At 41.9% G+C, this 20,865-nt stretch overlaps 1 protein-coding gene across 1 annotated transcript in view; it reads right to left on the reverse strand.

The window, feature by feature from the left end:
- Positions 1-587: 587 nt before the first annotated feature.
- The window catches only part of satb2 (SATB homeobox 2), a 62,955-nt gene continuing 42,677 nt past the window's right edge, over positions 588-20,865 (reverse strand). The window contains exons 12-13 of the mRNA XM_051709920.1: positions 19,247-19,441; positions 588-5,661 (exon numbers count right to left, since the gene is read on the reverse strand). Of these exons, the coding sequence (XP_051565880.1) occupies positions 5,041-5,661; positions 19,247-19,441 (816 nt within the window). The 3' untranslated portion in view covers positions 588-5,040. The remainder of the gene's footprint in view (positions 5,662-19,246; positions 19,442-20,865) is intronic.

The following is a 20,865-nucleotide window of genomic DNA, read 5'->3' on the forward strand; positions in this document are numbered from 1 at the left end:
TGTGTTGAGATGAAAGTCAGGTTTCTGTTTTCAGTAGGGACAAAATGGCAATTTTGAAAAACGGTTGATTCTAAAGAATTTACTTCTGTGAGTGTGATTTATAGAGACACTTCTGACAAAAGAAAATAGTTCATTACGCACTAGATCGCAGTAAAGTGATTTATTCAAATCTTCGTAATTGGATAAGTATGGAAAGCTACATTGTCATTTCCATTAACAGTCTTGCTATCATGGTTTTTTTTGATTGCTTTTATGTAATGAATGAAACTGTATTGTGTTCCTTTGGACACATCACTCATGTGTCTCCATGTCTAATCCCTCGCTAAAAACATCATAGCTTTGTGAAATAGTCACCCACTGATTTCTTTGAACATCTGGAACTGTATTTCTTGACAAGAGGATAAAGTGACTTGAGCCACCAACTTTTGGTTCTGCCTGGTCCAGTCTTAGTATTTAGTCAATATGCAACCATCATTTTGCTGGAAGATCAAACACACAGACAATAGTTCAATTTTCCTTAAATGTACTTTATTTAAACAACAGCATTTGAAAAAAAAAAAAAAAAAAAAAAAAAAAAAACATTGTCATACAAACAAAGGAGCCAAATGATGCACATAAGTTAATTATCACTTAGTGATAATGACAATGCATTCAATTGACAAGGAAAGTACCAATTCAGGAGTGGCAATCCTGATTCACATTGTAGGCGTTAACGAGTACAAAAACAATGAAAACAATGATGAAAATTATGAGATCATCAAATTTTGTCATCTCCAAAGCAAATAACAGGAGCATTGTGCTTAGTTCAGAGGCACTGTTAGATAAACTGAAGGTTTAGGCCTAGATACAAGAGCAAGAATATCCTTTCTCAGAAATCTGTGGGGTAGGGGAAATGTGATAAAGCAGGCTTTTGCTTATAATATGTTTCTGTCAGATTTTGTCTTTTTCTTGTGTACATGTACATTTAATTTCCAAGTCATACATTTATATCTAATTGTTTTTACAGTATTAATGTCTAAATAATGGGAAAGTGTTCGTTAAAGCAAATACAGGGAGGCCTTCAGCTTTTGAATTTTCTACCCAAATCATTGAAAATCATCCTAATGGTAGAATGGCTTTGTAGACGATCAGATACAGAGCAAATGACTGAAATCGGGCTACAAGATTCTAACCAAGCCTTTGTCTTCAATTCCACTTCTCAGACATGCCAATCTGGGAGTTGGCTGTCTCTTAAGGAACTACTCCACAAGGAGACATGATCACCTCCACTTAACCTCGACACCACAGCATGGGAGAGAATGATTACATTCCCACCTAGAGAATGAGAAAATGAGGGAACAGAGAGATGGTATAGAGAACTGAAAAGACAGAATGAAATTGAAAGACATGGATAATTGGGAAGTGACCTTGACCGAGTGCTCATCAGGGACTCTTGGAATCTTCTTTGTTTTCTCCTCAGCTTCTCTATCTCTAAAAAGGCAGAGAGGAGGAGGTGATGGAGGAGAGAACTGCGTGGTGTTCACTCATGCTGAGTGGGATGCCACCCCCACGGCAGGTTAAACACCAGTCTAGGACACACAGACACGTCCCTGTATATGCTCTCATCATTTATGAGGGTTATTTGAGAAGTATACAGGGATGGACTCATCAAAAATGCTCCAGCTGATATGGGCTTGGCAGGGTGACAGGATCTGAGAAGATGCTTGGAGAGTTATGAAAGGTGTGGGGCAGGCCTTGAAAAGTGACAGAAGATTGACAGCTTTAAGTAAGGTGTAGATCAAGCAGGCAATCACTACCATGTTACTAAAAACCTTTTGCAAAACCTGCAGGTATCCAACATTTCATGACTCCAGTATCAAAAGCAATAAGAGACCATGTGTCAGATTAGTTCAGCATTTGTTCCATTTAAAAACAAAGAAGAGCTATGGAGGTGTTTTTGTGACTGTTTGAAATCTGAGAATTTCAACTATGTGCCCAATATATGATGAATATGTTGGGCCAAAATAAATTTCCCTGTGACTGTTGTTTTGGTATGATATTCTAGAAAACACATTCTCCACACTTGGTCACAAATATTTACTCTCAACCATCTCTAAGATGCCAGCTTCAGGCTAGAAACTGATGTCACTTTCACACTAGAGGTCTATTTTACATTTGGCACATTCGTTTGCATTTTACTCTGATTTCTGATTAGATTACAGGTTTTTAATGACTGGTAATAGGGGTATTCAGATTTAAATAACCTGAAAACATGAAATGAGACACATATTCACCGATTTTAGGGAGGCTGAAATGAAGATGAAAGATGAGATGAAGGTCATAGGGTGTAAAATCACCAATGATTGAGCATAAAGTTTGCTTCGATTGATCAGGGTAAAAGAGGGGGAAGGGAGGACATTTAAGCAACTCACTTAACGTTATATTGACATAAGAAAGCTACTTGATGCAGATGGGTGAATTGGACAGAAAATGACTGGGAAAATTCAATCTCTCTGGAGAGGTGAGCAGCAAAGAACCACATAATCTGAGGTTTGCAAGGAGTCAGTGCTTTCTGAGTTTGAAACGCAGCAGGCTTTTGTGCAACAGCTTGACTGCTCTGTTAGCACGAGCACTTCCATGTGAATTATTGTCACTCCTGCATGCCTTGTAAGAGAACTCCAGTCCTTGAGACTTTACACTAGCCTTTAATTAATTAGAAGTGAGGGAGGCAGCCTGGCCACAGCCACACAGCTTGGCCTCTGCTGAGTGCCAGAGAATTTGTATTAATGTACAAATGATCCATGCTATGGAGGATGACATGTTAAGATTTTATGCTTACAAAACAACCACATAGACAACAGAAACCACATAGACAACAGAGAGAGGAATTTGTCATTGTAATTTGGATGCCATCTTCTATTACTGTCTGATAGAAATATGTGGATACCCATTTTAAAGTAATACTCTGCTGGAATGTATTGATATTTATAGACATGTACAGGTGTGGACAATGTCTATTTGAAGGATTCAGGATGCTCAAAGTAATTTTAAGAACCACATCATTTTGCACATTAAAGACTCTAAATAAAACATTTCCTTTTGTAATAGACAAAATATGAACATAGACCACAATATCACTTGTCTGAAATAAAAATAGTTTAAGGGATAGCATTAACAACAATATTTTTCTATTATCTGTGAAAGAGCAGGTAGCAGCTGATTCTCAAAAGCAAAATCAGAACCCTGGATCTAAGTGTTGCCTTGGTGTCATGGACATTTTGCAACAGGTGGCCATGTTGCGCCATGTCATATTAAGTTCATTATCATTTCAATCAGAATACGGAGTTCATGCTTGCTGAGTTCTGATTGGCTCAATAGAAGGATTGTCATTTTATGCACAAAAAGATCATAAATTCCATTGATAATTTTTCTCTCTCATTTTAATATTCATATATTAAAATAAGTGCTGTTCTCTTTGGAAAAGTACATAATGTTGATAGAATTGGCAGCATATATCACATGATTCACTCAGTAACTTCAGTAACTGCTTCCAATTCTTTCCGCTCTATTTTGGTAGTGTTCCTTTTTTTCAAAAACGTCTCTCATTACCAAAACAACTGCTGCAAGCTAAAAGCTGATATTAGACCATGAACATAGAACTAAAAATAACAGCAAGGACAAACATAATAACAATAATAAAAATAACAACAATAATAATTGTGGGTGAAGATAGCAATAAATAGTGCTGGAGGTCAGGACATTGTGGGCACCAGTCTGTACGAAAGAGAAATGTGGGAGGTGACAGAAGAGAGAAGGACTACAACACTTCCACACAAGCGCCTGATTGTTGACAGTTGCTGGAAATTGTTTGCATGTTCCACTAGATCAGAGATAGGCTGATGCAGTTAGACTGCATCTTCACCATTGTCCTTTACTCTGTCCATAGCAGTCTGTCCTCCTGCCAATATGTGTTATGTTTTCTTCTCGCTGTCTTTTTAAGTGCTGAGAGAGCACAACTGGGACAAAACTCTATGATCTAAATGTATTTGCATAAAGCAAGTTCTCAGCCATTGGACAGGAGTGACAGATCGGGAGGTTGCAAGGAGTCTGAGTTGGGTGTGCATGGGTGGCGGGGTAAAGGGAATTATTTATTTAATGTGGGACTGCTTGGAATGATGTGGCTGGTTGTGGGAGGGATGGTGCAATCTTCAAAAGTGATACTGGGCTAACTGTGGACATTTCAGCACACCGCATGTGTTTACAGTAGGGTTCATGGGCTGGGTTTATGTGTTTCACCCAAGATCTCATCTGTACCTCCAACCCAACCAACCACTTTAGCAGTCAAACACAGTTCCGAGTTGGCGACAGCCAGAATGCCCCATCATGGAGGGGAAGATGAGGATAGCCACAGCCACCCATTTAGCTCCCTGATCAGGCAACAGTGAAGATGTTGGTGTAATGGAAAACCATGTCTCTTCTAAAGCTCTGTCCCTGTCTTTAACCTTGTAGAGGCGAAAAGGAAGTATGGATAGTGGTATCTTGAAAAAGAGCCCCTCAGGTCTCCATGTCAGAGTATAAAAAAATGTGTGACTTGTTCTAAGAACTTATTTCATTAAGAACTTATTAAAAGACTGGCCACATTGGCAGTTTTATCATGCTAGTTTGATTGCTTTCCTAAAACTTGATATTAATAACCTGCCTTCACTGTAAATTTGAGTTTCTTTTAACTAAGAAATGAACATTTTCAAACAAACCAAATTATTTCCTTGTAGTATGCTATATGGACTTCTTTTGGACCATCTCATTCCCATTAGTAACTTGTGATCTACTCCTGGCATACTTGGCTCATACCTCACAGCTCATTTTTCTACAGCAACAATGTGTGTGCCACCTTAAACAATATTCAGATCTTGTCTGGTTTGGTAGACAGGTCCTCAAAGAACACTGTGTCTCTTTGTCAGTAAGTTTCTAAGCTGTCCGCTACTCACTCTCCTCCTCTACAGAATAATTGTAAGTGCTCACTCCTACCCTTCACCACCTATTGTCTCTGCTGAGGCTCTTTTATCTCTGATATTCTACTTGATCTCGGGGACTGGCAGATGAACCACATGGGGACAGGGAGTTGGGCCTGGTTATCCCCAGAGGTAGCCCTTTGTCTTTACTCTCATCTTGGCCAGAAGAAGGAGCTGGAGTTGAGGCAGGGTTGGCTGCTCCGGCTGATGCACTCTCATGCCCAGTGTAGATCTCCTCATGACCATCTTCACTGGACTCTGCATCCTCTGAACTGGAGAGCAGCTCTTCGTCACGATATTCTGCCACATCTACGCCACTTCCTTCAGCTCCCAGCTCCTTCAGCCGACCATGATGCTTGACATGATAGCGCTGGTTCTGGAAGAACTTCACAATGGTGTGTTTGGGAAGATCCAACTGGGCTGAAAGTGTGTGGATTGCTTCCTGGTCAGGGTAGAGGCCCACATCTTGGATAAAGCTCTGTAAGATGCCTAGAGCCTCCAGTGAGATCTTGGTGCGGGAGCGAGGCTTCTTGGTGACACTGCTAACCCCTCCACTGTTGCCTGAACCTGCACTAGACTGAGGGTTCTCTTCTGCTCCAGAACTGGGCACGGGGTCTTCTCGGATTGGAGAGTGGTCCTTCAGTGGCTGCACAGGTTGTCTGTGAAGTGTCTGATGAGAAAGATGAAAGGTTTTTATTAGTAGGGCACAGTGATCTCTTACCTAAAGTGGTACTCAAGGGTCATCAGTAACGAATAAGTGAAGAACTGCATAAAAGTTCAAAGTGTCCCTTCAATGAATGTCCTTTGGATTTAATGTCCTCAGTGCACTTGAGTATGTTATTGCCTCTGGTAAAAATCCAACCAAACTGCCCCAGGCTATGATTGTTTTAATTGTATATTGTACACATATTCCACAATACAAAATGTTTTGTCATTCCTTCATGCATTGAGGCCATCAAGACAACTAACTGCATCTGAATTGACATATCCATACGCAGCATTAAGAGAAGCCACATGAGGCTGAACAAATACACACAAAACCGAAGTACTCCAAATTACATCAAAAGAATCTGTTATTAGGAAATATGTTTTGAAATGGTTCTTGACATAAAGTAACAATTTGGTTTTCTTCAGAAATGAATTCCATCCCTGTAAGCAGGGCAGAGTATTTTTACTTTTCATTGACTGCTAAGTTTAACAGAAAATGCAACCAAACACGAAAATACAGACAGCCAGATGTTGACACTTTTGACTCTTACATGAGATGAGCATAGGCTGTTGGCTTATACAAACCATTCCCATTTTTAAATTATTTTGCAGGCTTACAGAGCAATGCTATTGATTTTACAGAGGTCCCGAGAGCCTCCACATGCCTGTCTCAATAAATCAGCCATTTTCTTCTACAGTTAGTGTGGGCGTCAAAAGAGGGGAAGTGGGAATTGGGGGGGGAGTCTGACGAGCTCTGACACAAGGGAAGGTGCAGTGTGTCACAGCTGAACTATCGAAGTCTGTGGCGCTGTCCTGCTGAGTTTATGACCAGGGTGGGGCGCCCAGTGCCTCCACACTGGAATGCTAAGCTATAAATCTGCGGTGCATTAAAATTAAAGGACCAACATAAAGATAATAGTCATGTGCCTCTCTCTCTCTGTCTCTCTCATGCTCTCTCTCTATTCCCTCAATAATAACAGGGTATTTTTTTAAATAATATTGAGGGCAGGCCAGACCATGAAATTGCTTTGGTTTCACTTGTGGGGGCTGTTTTGGGCTGGCGCTTTATAGGAAGTGTCTAGGTTTGTCCTTTTTTCTTTTATATTTCTTCATAATGTATTACTTTCCATGTCTAGGAGAAACAAACAGGGGCCACAAAAAAGGATGAGAAAAACAAATGTCAAAGTATTTTGAAGATGGTGAATAATTAGATTGAACAGAAAGAATAACACTGCAAAATACCAATTACCCCAGCTAAAGAGACCACACACACACATTCACAACCCATTCATCCTGTATATATTTGCTACATATGTACAGCACATATCTTGTTCATGTTCTTGTGTATCATTGTTTTGGCAACCTTGTTGTAGAGCTGACAGTATATACTGTAACTCATTTTAAAATTATGTACCTCACACACATCTGCACTCATGCACACACACTTTCTCAAGTATGCCAGGTCTGGTTCTCAGACTAATGATTACATCCATGTGTCTTATCTAAGATGGAGAGTGAGTCCTCCAAGAGCTCATCCAGAGTACTCTGCTGAAAAGACCAGCCTTGCTGGTCACCAGTATATGTGTCATGATCTCGGTGAGTCCACTGGTTTGTTCCAGTTTGTGTTTACATTTTTCCTCTGATGACACAGGTGCTGCTGTCTCACGTAATCAGCATTGCCATGGGAACCCTGATTGTTTCCATGGGAATGCTGATCATTCCAACTTTCAGCGAGCGAGCGGCACCTGATCGCTATTAGTTCTCTACCTATATTTACCTCACTCTGTTTTGTGTTCATTGCTTGATTGTTGTTTGAATGTTGTTACTTACCACTCTGTCTCTTTGCCCTAGTCAGTCCTATATCGTGTTCTCTGTATTGGTTGCTAGTCTTCACTGTTTGTGCCTGGATTGTGGTTATCTTCCAGCCTGTTGCTTTGCTTTCCTCGGCGCTTTTCCTTTGTTTCCCTCAGCGGTTACCTCTTTGCACTGGATCTGCTTCTCACACTACCACGACACACACAGACTTATGAACACACTACTCTCCAGAGGATTCCTCACGGATCTGTGCTCTACACTTCCACTAGGCACACAAGCCTACGAACACACTCTCCATCTCCACGCTGCAGTCGGTGCCTGGAACCCTTGACGCTTCACCAGCTCTTGCTGTGTTAAATAAATAAACTGTTCCTTGCCTCCGCACTTGTATATTTTGTCTTATCCTTTCTGACAGAACAATCGAGCCAGAATGGATTCAGCGGAGGACACTGACCTGCGATCCGCGCTCGCTCAGCAGAGAGTGTTTTTGAGTCACCAGCAGGACCAGATCTCCACCTCCAACCACGCCACAGAGATGATACCGTCCCAGCTAGCGGAGCTCACATCATTGGTCCAACAACTCCCACAACTCCATCAGCATCCTGATACCGACTCCACTGTGGATGTTTTCACTTTGGCCCCAGCGATTTCCCCAGCACCGGATGCTCAGAGCCCCATATCAACCTCCCGCCTCCATACTCAGGTGAGGCGGGGTCATGCCGCACATTCCTCACACAGTGCTCACTCTGTTTCTCGATGCAGCCCTCCACATACTCCACAGAGGCAGTTAAGGTAACGTTTGTTATCACACTCCTGACTGGGAGGGCCGGCCAGTGGGGAACCGCTATGTGGGAGAATCACCACCCTTGTTGCTCATCTTTCCAGGAGTTCTCGGTGGAGCTTCTTCGAGTGTTTGATGGATCTGCCCATGGCATGAAGCTACTAGGATTCTGTCTGGTTTGTCTCAGGGTAACCGTTCTTTGCCACTGTGCCATAGTGTGGACTATGCCATTGAGTTCCGCACCCTCGCTGCATCCGGTGACTGGAATGATAGAGCTCATTGGAGTCGGTTCCTGGATGGCTTGTCAGATATGATCCAGGATAATATTTACGCCCTGGACTTGCCTCCCCGTTTTGACGACCTGGTCGATCTGGCCAGCGCCTCATGCTTCGACGCAGCCAATGCCACTCTTCACTCCCTAGGTCGGCTGACTGTTACCTTCCTCCCACTCCTGCGGCCAGAGCATCGGAACAGCAGTCCGAGGTGGAACCCATGCAGATCGGGAGGACACGCTTGTCACCTGAAGTGAGACAGCATCACATGTCCAAGGGTCTTTGTCTCTATTGTGCTGGTCCTGGTCCAATTGCCCAGTAAAAGCCCACACTCGTCTGTAGGAAAGGGGTTACTGGTGAGCGCAACTCCTCTGAGCAAAAGCCCCACACAACGACCTCTTCTCCCAGCCCGGCTGCAGCACAGAACAACCAGTCACTCTGTTCCTGCCTTGGTGGACTAGGGAGCGGAGGGAAATTTCCTGGATGCCGCCATGGCTTCCAGATGGCGGATTCCGGTGGTGGCCGATCACGGCTTATTCCATCAGCGGCACGCCCCTGGCCATCGTCACTAGTAACCATTCTACTAAGCTGCTTACCCTCATCATGGGCAATGGCTCTGAACAGCTGTCCTTTCTGCTTGTCCACTCCCCCGGTGGTACTAGGGCATCCATGGTTGGTAATGCACAATCCCTCTGTTCTTCAAAAACTCTGTTCTTGCCTGGAGTCCTTATTGTCTTTCCCATTGTCTTAACTCTGCTGTTTCCCCTGTCCAGTCTTGTGTGTCTTTTTAGGATGAACCAGCATACTATGATCTGAGGGTGGTGTTCAGTCGGTCCCATGCCACGACCCTTCCTCCTCATTGCCCATACGACTGTGCAATCGATCTGCTCCCTGGTACTTCTCCTCCATGAGGTCAGTTATATTCGCTCTCTGCTCCTGAGAGGGAGGCCATGGATAAATAAAATAATGATTCTCTGGCAGCCAATCTTCCACTTCCCCTGCAGGGGTGGGGTTCTTCTTTGTGGAGAAGAAGGACAGCTCGCTAAGACCCTGTATAGATTATCGGGGGCTGAATGACATCATGGTGGAGAACCACTATCCTTTGCCATTGATGTCTTCAGCTTTCTAAATCTTGCAGGGAGCGTCCGTCTTTACGAAGTTGGACCTACACAACGCTTATCACCTGGTTCGGATCAGGAAGGGGGATGAGTGGAAGATAGCTTTTAACACCCATAGGGGGTACTTTGAATATTCAGTCATGCCATTCGGATTGGTCAGTGCCCCCGCTGTCTTCCAGGGGTTTGTGAATGACGTGCTTCGGGACATGGTCGATCGATTTGTTTTTGTTTACCTAGGCAATATTTTGATCTTCCCCCAGAATATCAAGGACCATGTCCAGCACGTCAGGCAGGTGCTTCAGTGACTGCTAGTGAACCGACTGTTCGTTAAGGTGGAGAAATGTGCTTTTCATGTGCAGTCGGTTCCGTTCCTGGGGTTCATCGTCTTGTCCGAGGGAGTGCGCATGGATCCGATTAAGGTCAGAGCAGTTTCCAGTTGGCCAACCCCAGATTCCCGCAAATCCTTACAATGGTTTCTGGGGTTCGCAAATTTTTACCATTGTATCATTAGAAACTACAGCTCGCCCCTGACGGATCTCACCTCCACCCGTACCAAGTTTTGTTGGTCCTCGCGGGCAGAAGCCATGTTTTCTAAATTGAAGGAAAAATTTACCACTGCTCCCATTCTAAATTCTCCCGACCCTTCACATCAGTTTGTGGTGGAGGTGGATGCGTCAGAGGTCGGTGTCGGTGCTTTTTTGTCACAGTGCTTTTCCTCAGATGGGAAGATGCACCTGTGTGCCTTTATTCGCACCACCTTTCCCCAGCTGAATGGAATTACTACATCGGTAATAGATAATTGTTGGCTGTCAGGTTGGCCTTGGGGGAGTGGCACCACTGGTTAGAGGGTTTGGGGGTACCTTTTGTGGTCTGGACTGACCATAAGAGTTTGGAATATATCCGCGGAGCTAAGCGTCTAAATTCCAGACAGGCTCGTTGGGCACTATTTTTCACTCATTTTGATTTAGTTTTGTCATATCATCCTGCTCTAAAACCACCAAGCCCGATGCCCTGTCATGATATTTTGAAGTCAGGACCTCATTAGACAGTGTCTCTGGTGGCCGTTGCTATCGAAGAATGTTCGCGGTACATGTCCGCTTGCCCTGTCTGTGCATCTAACAATACTTCCTGTCCACACTGCCATAGATTTTGTCACCGGTCTTCCCCCATCCCATGGCAACACAGTCATCATGACCATGGTTGACCGGTTCTCGAAGGTGGCTCACTTCATCCCCCTCCCCAAATTACCTACAGCGAGGGAGACAGCAGTTGAAGTCACTAATCACTTCTTCCGCATTTATGGCCTCCCAGTCGATGTGGTTTCTGACAGGGGACCCCAATTCTTTTGGGCAGAATTCTGCTGACAGCTGGGGGCTACCATAAGTCTGTCTTCTGGTTCCATCCCCAGACTAATGGCCAGGTGGAGTGGGCGAATCAAGAGCTTGAAAAGACCCTGCGTTGCGTCGCTTCCCGTAATCCGTCTTCTTGGAGCTCTTATTTAGCCTGGGTTGAGTATGCCCAGAATTCCTTTCTGTCGTGATCTACGGGGCTATCACCTTTCCAGTGTTGCATAGGTTACCAGCTGCCTCTGTTCCCTGCCCAAGAACCCAACGCCCAGGTCCCTTCCACGCACGCCTTTATTCAACGGTGCCAGAGAAGCCCTCCTCCGGACTGGCACATGTGTTAAGAAGTCGGCGGGCCGTCACCGGTCTAAACCTCCAGCTTATGTCTGTGAGCAGAAGGTCTGGTTGTCTGCTATAGACATTCCTCTCTGACTCCCCTCTCGTAAGCTGGGGCCCAAATTCATTGAGCCTTTTCCCCTCACGAAGGTCATTAGCCCGGTGGTGGTCCATCTCAAATTGCCTCCCTTCCTCAGTCATGTCCACCCTGTTTTCCAAGTCAAGCCCATCATCCAGTCTAATTTTCATCTCTCCGCACCCATTCCGCCTCCACCTCATGGATGGCACCCCGGCTTATTCCGTTAAACTGTTACTTGATGTCAGAGGCAGTGGCAGAAGGATTCAGTACCTGGTAGACTGGGAGGGTTATAGTCCTGAGGAGAGATGCTGGGTCTGACCCAGCTCGGGACATTCTGGACTGCGCCCTCATTGATCGGTTCCATCTTCATCATGGTAACTCTTCTGGGTACGCCAAGAGGCATCTCTGGGGTGGGGGTGTACTGTCACGGCCTTGGTGAGTCTGCTGGTTTGTTCCAGTTTGTGTTTACATTTTTCCTCTGATGATTCTGGTGATGCTGGTTCGCGTAATCAGCGTTGCCATGGGAACCCTGATTGTTTCCATGGGAACGCTGATCATTCCAACTTTCAGCGAGTGAGCGATACCTGATCGCTATTAGTTCCCTGCCTGAATTTACCTCACTTTGTTTTCTGTTTGTTGCTTGATTGTTGTTTGAGTGTTGTTACTTACCACTCTCTCCCTCTGCCCTAGTCAGTTCTGTATCATGTTCTCTGTATTGGTTGCCAGTCTTCGCTGTTTGTTCCTGGATTGTGGTTACATTCCAGCCTGTTGCTTTGCTTTCCTCGATGCTTCTCCTGAGTTTCCCTCAGCGGTTACCTCTCTGCACTAGATCTGCTTCTCACACTACCACGACACACACAGACCTATGAACACACTACTCTCCCGAGGATTTCTCGTGCATCTGTGCTCTACACTTCCACTATGCCCACAAGCCTGCTTCACCAGCTCTTGCTGTGTTAAATAAATAAACTGTTCCTTGCCTCCGCACTTGAATCTCTTGTCTCATCCTTTCTGACAATATGCTAATATGGTGTCCATCAGGCTTCTTAACTAGCTTAACCAGCAAGACTTCCTTGGTCAACTAGCTTCATCAGAAAGACCATGCTGGTTGATTATCTTCACCAACTAAATATAACATGGCTGTACTGGTTAACCAGATAGACCAGCACTAAATCAGCACTAACTGGCCTAAGTTGGTCTTTTCAGCATAATCCCTGTGCTCTAATAGAGAACATTAATAAAGAGCTTTTTTGCTAAGCCAGAGGAGTGAATCTATTTTAAAATCAATCCCAATCCCACTTTAGCAATTAGGTTTGCATCCGATTTCCTCAAAATCCAATTCACCAACTCAGTTCTCAAACAACATTTTTTCAACCACACAAGTGACATTTGAACATTTTACCCTGCCTCCCCTCTTTTTTTTTTTTTCTTTTTTTTTTTTTTTTGCTGTATAATTCAGTATTCAAACCCCTTGTCTTCTCATTTTCTAATTCCGAGCAGGGATTGGTTTGTGAGTTCATTGCATTAAGACAATTTTTTTTTATTTATTTTATTTTATTTATTTTTTTAACTCAAATCAAGGCAAATTACACTACCGTTCAAAAGTTTAGGGTCACTTTTTCTTTATTTTTTATTTTTTTCACATTTTAGAATAATAGTAAAGTCATCACAAATATGGAATAATTTAAATGGAACTATGGGAATTATGTTGTGACTTAAAAAATCCCCAAAATAAATCAAAACTGTGTTATATTTTAGCATCTTCAAAGTGGCCACACTTTGCCTAGATTTTTCAGAAATGTACTCTTGGCATTTTCTCAACCAACTTCTTGAGGTATCACCCTGGGATGCTTTTTAAACAGTATTGAAGGAGTTCCCATCTATGATGGGCACTTATTGACTGCTCTTCTTTATTATTCAGTCCAAGTCATCCATTTCAAAAACTTTTTTTTTTTTTTTTATAAAATTTTAGTTTTGTAATTAAATAAATTAATATGTTGGCACAATTATATTTTTGTCTACAAAACTAATTTCAAACATTTAAGCATACGCCTTCAGATCAAAAGATTTTTAAGATCATGAGAAACATTTCAGGCAAGTGACCCCAAACTTTTTAATGGTAGTGTATGTTGAAGAAGTATGAAAGAATTATAGAACATAAAAGATTCAGTTGATTCTTAATGAGGACTGTTCCTCGTGGGGACGGAGACAGGACCAGGGTGGGTGACATATAAATATGTAATGATGAGAAAGACACTTTCCTGTTGGTTTGCTTGTGCATGACTTCACCTTCCCCAATTATCATGTGCATCATAATTTTTGCCACAATGCAATACCTCGGGAATGGGTGAGTCAGTATGTGTGTGAGTGTGTCCTGATGTTCATTTAAGAATGTTTAGAGTTTAGTCAGTCCATAAAAATAACAGAGAAACTAAGTACAACCTAATATGACTAAACCTTATTTATCAACATAGCACGCAATGCACACTCACCCTAGGCACTACATTAAGGCACTAAAATACCTTAAAATAAAATAGTATATTAAAAAATAAGACTAAACGAAACAAGCAGTTTGGTAATTTGGTATTAAAACTTGAGAATTGGACTCCTAACAAGGCACTGATAGCCATATATTAGTGAGCCAGTGATGTCAGTTAAATATTTGCCACGCTGAGTGCTCTCTTCCTACCCAAGCACTCAGTTGGGGTCCCAATCCACATGGCAGGGTCTAGGGGGCACTTCAGTGCACATTGCAGCAACCAATTTAGCAAAAACAAAGGAGAAATTATTCATAAGCAATGTCCTGTCAAATGAGCAGAGGGAGGCACTTATGACCAAGCGCATGAGCACACTGCAGAAGCAACATGGAGACGACATGGGACCAGGTTAGTCATCCAGAGTGTGTTTGTGTGTCCCTCAGTTGAGGCGACTTGCACCCAGGGGCTCACACAGAGCTCACTTACATGATGACTTCTGACCTGTCCTGGAGTGCATGAAACGGTTACGCTACAATACCATGCACAGGACATAAACAAACATACATGCAAAAACAATGACAGCACTCCCACATTGGTGGTGGTGTAGTTCATGTTGGTGCTACCCAGAGTAAAGGCTTATTGCTCAATATTTGCTCTTTCACAGCTCAGGAGACATAATGAAGTTCTTAGCTATGTTTCATTTAAGTATCAATGATGTCTCAGATTTTTCTCCTAAAATTCCTAGAAGAAATTATACTCGAAAAAAAAAAAGACAGTCATTAAAGGAATAGTTCACCCAAAAATGAAAATGTGCTGATAATTTACTCACCCTCAGGCCATCCAAGATGTATCTGAGTTTCTTTCTTCAACAAAACAGAATTTAAGACTTTTAGGATTTCATTTCAGGCCTCCTCCTCTAAACAATGCAAGTGAATGTACCCCATTTTTTGACAGTCCAAAATGCATATTTAGGGTGTATCAAAATAATCCACGCGACTCCAGTCGACAAATAAAGTTCTTCTGAATGCAAACGATTGATTATTTTGAGAAGCAAAACAATACTTGTATACTTTTTAACTACAAATGTTCGCTCCGTACATCTCTGTGACGTGCCCTCATGAGAGGGATGACATAAGCTCGTTGGTAAGGTCACGCGTCATGTGGAGGAGGAGTCAGGAAGCGCGTCATTGTTTACATTGTTTTTTTTGTTTTTTTTTTATTATTATTTGGAAATGATTTTTTATTTTATTTTATATTGTTTTGAAATTGTTTTGGACTGTTTTGGTTTGTGAACGGCGCTTGGTCTGTGCAAGTTTCGATTGTCAACAATGACGCGCTTCCTGACTCTACGTGACCGTGACCTTACCAATGAGCTTACGTCATCCCTCTCATGAACACACGTCACAGAGATGTACGGAGCGAACATTTGTAGTTAAAAAGTATATAAGTATTGTTTTGTTTCTCAAAAGAATCAATCGTTTGCGTTCAGAAGAACTTTATTTGTTGACTAGAGTCATGTGGATTATTTTGGTGCACCCTAAATATGCATTTTGGACCGTCAAAAAATTGAGTACATTCACTTACATTGTTTAAAGGAGGAGGCCTGAAATGAAATCCTAAAAGCCTTAAATTCTGTTTTGATGAAGAAAGAAACTCAGATACATCTTGAATGGCCTGAGGGTGAGTAAATTATCAGCACATTTTCATTTTTGGGTGAACTATTCCTTTAACATATAGTAAGAGAATAGAGCTGAGGATTTGATGAAAAATGTTTGAGTTTATGAAATCTTTAACTACTGATTGCAAATCTGAGCAAAATTTGTGACATTGTTGAGATCTCTTCTGAAACTGTCAGGAAACACATGCAATGTTACTAGGGTCTTTCTCTTATGAAAAATTTGGGACCTACAGTATAGTATGCAAATAATCTACATGGGCTCTATTGTATTTTATTTTTTTCATTATCTCATTGCTGTATTGACCTGTTTCAGTGACGTCACTTTTGCCTGCAGCCACCATGTTTGTGACCATCAGCGGTCACACCCAAAATACCCAAAATACGATATCAAGAAAAACATAAAAAATTGCTTTTGATCCATGCCAAGTCCCAGGAAAAGTTCATACAGGTCTGAAGACAGCACAGATATTGGCAAATTGAACTTTCACTGACATTTAAAATATTTTATCCACTATTCATCTCCGTACGCCGGCGAGTCTGATGTGTGACCGTGCGAGTACACACGCCCACTGGCACATCACCGTAAACATCTCTCATTCAGAAATCACAAATGTTTTTGTGTTGTTTTCTGGTCTGAATTAGTCACATTATTAAAAACCTTTGTGATTACCCTGCCTGTATGAATGTAGGAGCTGCTTTTAACTCTTGAAGAAGGTTTTTATTGCATCTCACAGAGCAGCACAATAAAGGTATATGGAATATTGCTCACAATATGGCAGAGTGGTGATACCGTGACGTCACATGAAACAGGTCAATAGGAGAATAGGAGAAACCATTAAGATGATTTGTGGTGATTTGTCTGTCCTATGTGTATCCATGAAGATGCCATTCTTTGTCTAATGAGCATATCAATCATGCACTTTATTTGGTTTGACATGTGAATGTTACAGGATTTCATGACTGAAATGGGGGAGGATGTGATTATGTGCTGGATGTTTGACTTATATTTGATGATCATGTAAAAATGAAGTAAATATATCTACGGAGACTGTCAGTCACATTCATTTGATATCTGCTAAATAAACTATGTGCTGTGTGTTCATTAATTAATGTGTCCATGTTTATACAAGCAGCTTTTGCAGACTGTGGTGGAAGGCAGGCTGGAGCCGAGGAGGTATATTCTGGGTATTTTGATCTGAGGAGGGTAACTCATTACTACATTAAAAAAAATAAAATAAAATAAAAAAAACAGTAATGAGGATACATACCCACATACATTCTAATTTATAGTATTTTCATGTGATGACACAACACACAATTGGGAAACCTACACATAGGCAACCCTTTCTATCCCATCAAGTCCTGCAATTCCTTCATTTTATTTTTTCAAAAGAATGCCCCATACACAAAGATGGGTGATACATTTGACAAAGTGCAATTTGTTAAGATTTATGTGTTCTCAGATCAGGAGTTACAACTACTGAAAAGAGTACCTTGAGTATTTTGTGTGTGTGTGTGTGTGTGCGTGCCTATTTTTAGCCTCCTTTGCCTATCTTGTCTGAGCTCTGTGTCAGGAATGTCCTGATATATGTAAAAAAGTATGGCTATTGTTGGAGCTATGGCTTAGTGGTTTGTGCATGTGCTCCAGACACATTGAGCCTTGGAGCTCATGCAGGAGATGCAGGTTTAAAAATGTCATTACATGTACTTTCACTGGCAATACAAGCTGCAAAAGTCCTAAAAATAAATAATAATGTGATTACAAATACAATATAAATGTCAAATGCTGCTTTAGCATCCAAAACATATGTCTTTATGATCAATGATGTGCAAGAGTTCATGGCCAAAACCACTGTGGAGTTACCAAAGAGACCTACTGTAGTTAAATCCCATGAGTCATTTCATGTGTATGTGTTTGTATTTGCATATACAGTATGTGTGTGCATGTGTGTGTGTGTTCAGTCTTTTCCCGTAATTATTAATATCAGGGCTGTGGTGGCACTCTGTCAGGGTGTGTCCTAATGGGGCATTTCCTTCTGTGCCCCAAACACATAAATGAGAGTATTTACACACACACACATGCTGCCAACAGTCTGTTTATTCCACTGACATAAAAGAAAGCGAGAGAGAAAAATAAATGGTCTAAGACAGTAACATAGAGTCACTCTGTCTCCATTTGTTAGTACTTAATCTTAATACGAGTGCTTAACTAAAGTTAATAAATGTTAATAAACAGCAATCATTAAGAGTGAATTAAACCACAATGCTTTGCTGGAAGGGTGATAAAGAACTGTAGGTTAAAAACAGAAAAGAAGGTGGAACACATTGATCCAAGTGTTCCTAGATTTATGTGTATGTGTCTTGTGTGCGCATATATTTACATATAAGTATTTGTGTGTGTATGTGTGTGTGTGTGGCCACAGTCCATACTGTAATGACCCTGGCTGGCATAGGGGAAAGTCCATTTAATCAGTAGTGTGTTATTTGCAGTTCTTTGTGTGCGCGCGCATGTGTGTGTGTGATTGGTTGGGGTGTGCTGGATTATTAGATGTTGGCAGGAATGCTGCATAAATGATGCTGACATTAAAACTAAAACCAGAAAGAAGTGCACATTCACACAATGAACATGCAGCCATGTTATGCAAAGAGAATTGTGCTTAAAACATTTGTGTATAAGAAAAAAATCATTTTCCATAAACTTTTAGTATAAAGGTCTTTGTTGTAATTCTTTTGATTACCACAAAGAATTATTTAGACACTGAATGTGTTTAATAAATACTAAAATACACATAGTTTCAAAAGTGTTTTGTAGTGTTTATGGACTGGCCCCATTCAATTCCAAGTTCTGTACTACAACCACAATTTTTGCTTTTTTAAATAAAGGAAGAACTAGTCAATTATTAACATTAAAAGTACAATTTAACATACAATGATAAAATTATACCATAAATTCTGTTAATTGAGCTTCACTTGTACTGAATGTGGAACATTCCTTTAAAGGTGTACTCAGAATTTTATGTTTTCTCATTTAAAAATTACAAATAGTAATTTTGAAACATATGTATACAATTATGACCACTCACATGAAATTAAGACTCCAGTCATATCAGTAACCAGTATAAAGTAATCCGTAAAAAAGCAGTTTTATTGTACATGGAGGGGGTCTCCTCATGGGGGCTGCCATGTTAGGATCACATGAACAGCCTAATAATACTCACTTAATCTTTGTACCTACTCTGTAATTGGCCATTTTAACTCATGGATTCATTTAATCATGGTTGTGAATATTGAATTGTTACAATGGCATCAGTAACTGAAAAATATTGCGTTTGAATAATGCTGCATCCATTCCCCTAGGTGTTAGTACAAGTCCAAGACAACTGCCATATTGACTAGCCCAGCATAAAACAAAAATACCAAGTGCACTTTTAAGACTTTTATGTAAATACCCGCTTTGCATTTGAAATGAGCAAGAGCACTTTGCAGCACCGCGTACTCCCAAGCTGCAGGTTTGCTGTTGGGTCCAGTCCAGTTTCTTCAATTTCTCATAATATGAACCTTTTCATGCAAAATTCTTAAACATTAAATCATTTTCTTTTTTGCTCTTCATATTTGAAGTGTTCAATTGAATTTTTGGCAAAAACTTACATGAGGGTCAGAGGGCAAGTGTAGTACAGTGTGCAGGCGTTCGCTGTGGTGATGGCGAGACTCTTCCTCATACACCAGGTCCCTGTCACCCTGTGGTAGGCTCAGAAACCTCCGGATAGTACAAAGGTTTTCCCAGAGAGTCCTATTCTCTGGGCTGGGACTCTCTTTCCAGCGGAGCAACTCACACAGCCATCCCTAAAAAAATAAAAAAGACTGTTAATTCTAGACAGAACATTTGCTGTGGTCTCCCATTCACTGCTATAGAAGTTTACCCCGCAATAGTTTACTTCGATGTTCCAAACCATCTTTTTACTTTACAGTACACAATTACCACAACAAAGCATCACAAGTGCATTGAGAGAACTGAGAGAGGTAGAGAAGAGACTGTGTTAAAAAGAGAGTGAAATGGTGAGTTTAGAAAGATTTGATTATCTCTGCTAGATTGGGCCAGTCTTTGACACCAGCTGTTGTGTGCAGCCAACCTCTTCCAGCACACATTGTTAATGACCTGAGCATCTCTCTCTCCCTCTTCCTCTCCTTCTCCCTCGGCTCCTCCTGGCCCGCTGCAGCAGATGGGCGCGTTCAGCTGTTACCCCCCCACCCGACCCCAGACCTGTGAGTCCTAACCACATCTGTTACACACACATTCATGCTATTGTAACGGTAGCGAGCTGGTAGGTAGCTGTGCAGTGTGTAAAACCTCATTCCCCTGGCCTTAAGAGGTGCACTAGCGACTGACGCTAGGGGCTGTAGCCTTTAGCCTCCTCGTTAGCGTGCCCGCCTTCCACGCTGGTTCAAATCCCGTTCAGAGCGGGTCGAGCAGGACCGGTTGCATTGGTGCCGTGACCCGGATGGGAGTGAGGCTTAGGGGGTGAGTGTAACGGTAGCGAGCTGGTAGGTAGCTGTGCAGTGTGTAAAACCTCACTCTCCTGACCTCAAGAGGCGCACTAGCGACTGATGCTAGGGGCTGTAGCCTTTAGCCTCCTCATTAGTGCGCCCGCCTCCCACGCCGGAGATGCCGGTTCGAATCCCGTTTGGAGTGGGTCGAACAGGAACGGTTGCACCATACATAAATACAAACACCAACAGAGCACCACTTTGCTGACATATCTCATACACGCAAACATGCAAAGACACTGCCCCTAACACTTACCTCTATATGAGGTTGTCACACCTGCAAAGTCATGCCCTAATAATGCAGAGTTCCTCTGTAAACCAAGCAGCAGAGACCAAGTCTCTCTCAGGCTATTAAATGGTAATAATTAGGTGCAGCTGCAAGCGGGATCATATCTGACTAAATCAGTGATCTCTTTTTGGTATAAAATGAGAAAGAAGAGAACAAACTGGCCAATAGCTTTTCCAAAAATTTCTTAATCAACACTCAGAAATGAATGCCATGCTTTTCCAGCTTACAATAAAGAAATGGATCGCTGTTGTCCTTTGTGCTAGGACAATGCGTCCAACCTTTTGGTCCAAAATGAACTTTTTGCCATTCCTGTCATTCACCTGGTGGGTGAACTGAAAAAATATACCATCCATATATTTCTTTTTTACCAGTAATGAAAATGCAATTTTAAATGTAATTTCTTTCAAATATATAAATATAAATATAGTCTGAG

This window comes from Myxocyprinus asiaticus, chromosome 11, assembly GCF_019703515.2.
Source record: "Myxocyprinus asiaticus isolate MX2 ecotype Aquarium Trade chromosome 11, UBuf_Myxa_2, whole genome shotgun sequence".
Classification (NCBI taxonomy): domain Eukaryota; kingdom Metazoa; phylum Chordata; class Actinopteri; order Cypriniformes; family Catostomidae; genus Myxocyprinus; species Myxocyprinus asiaticus.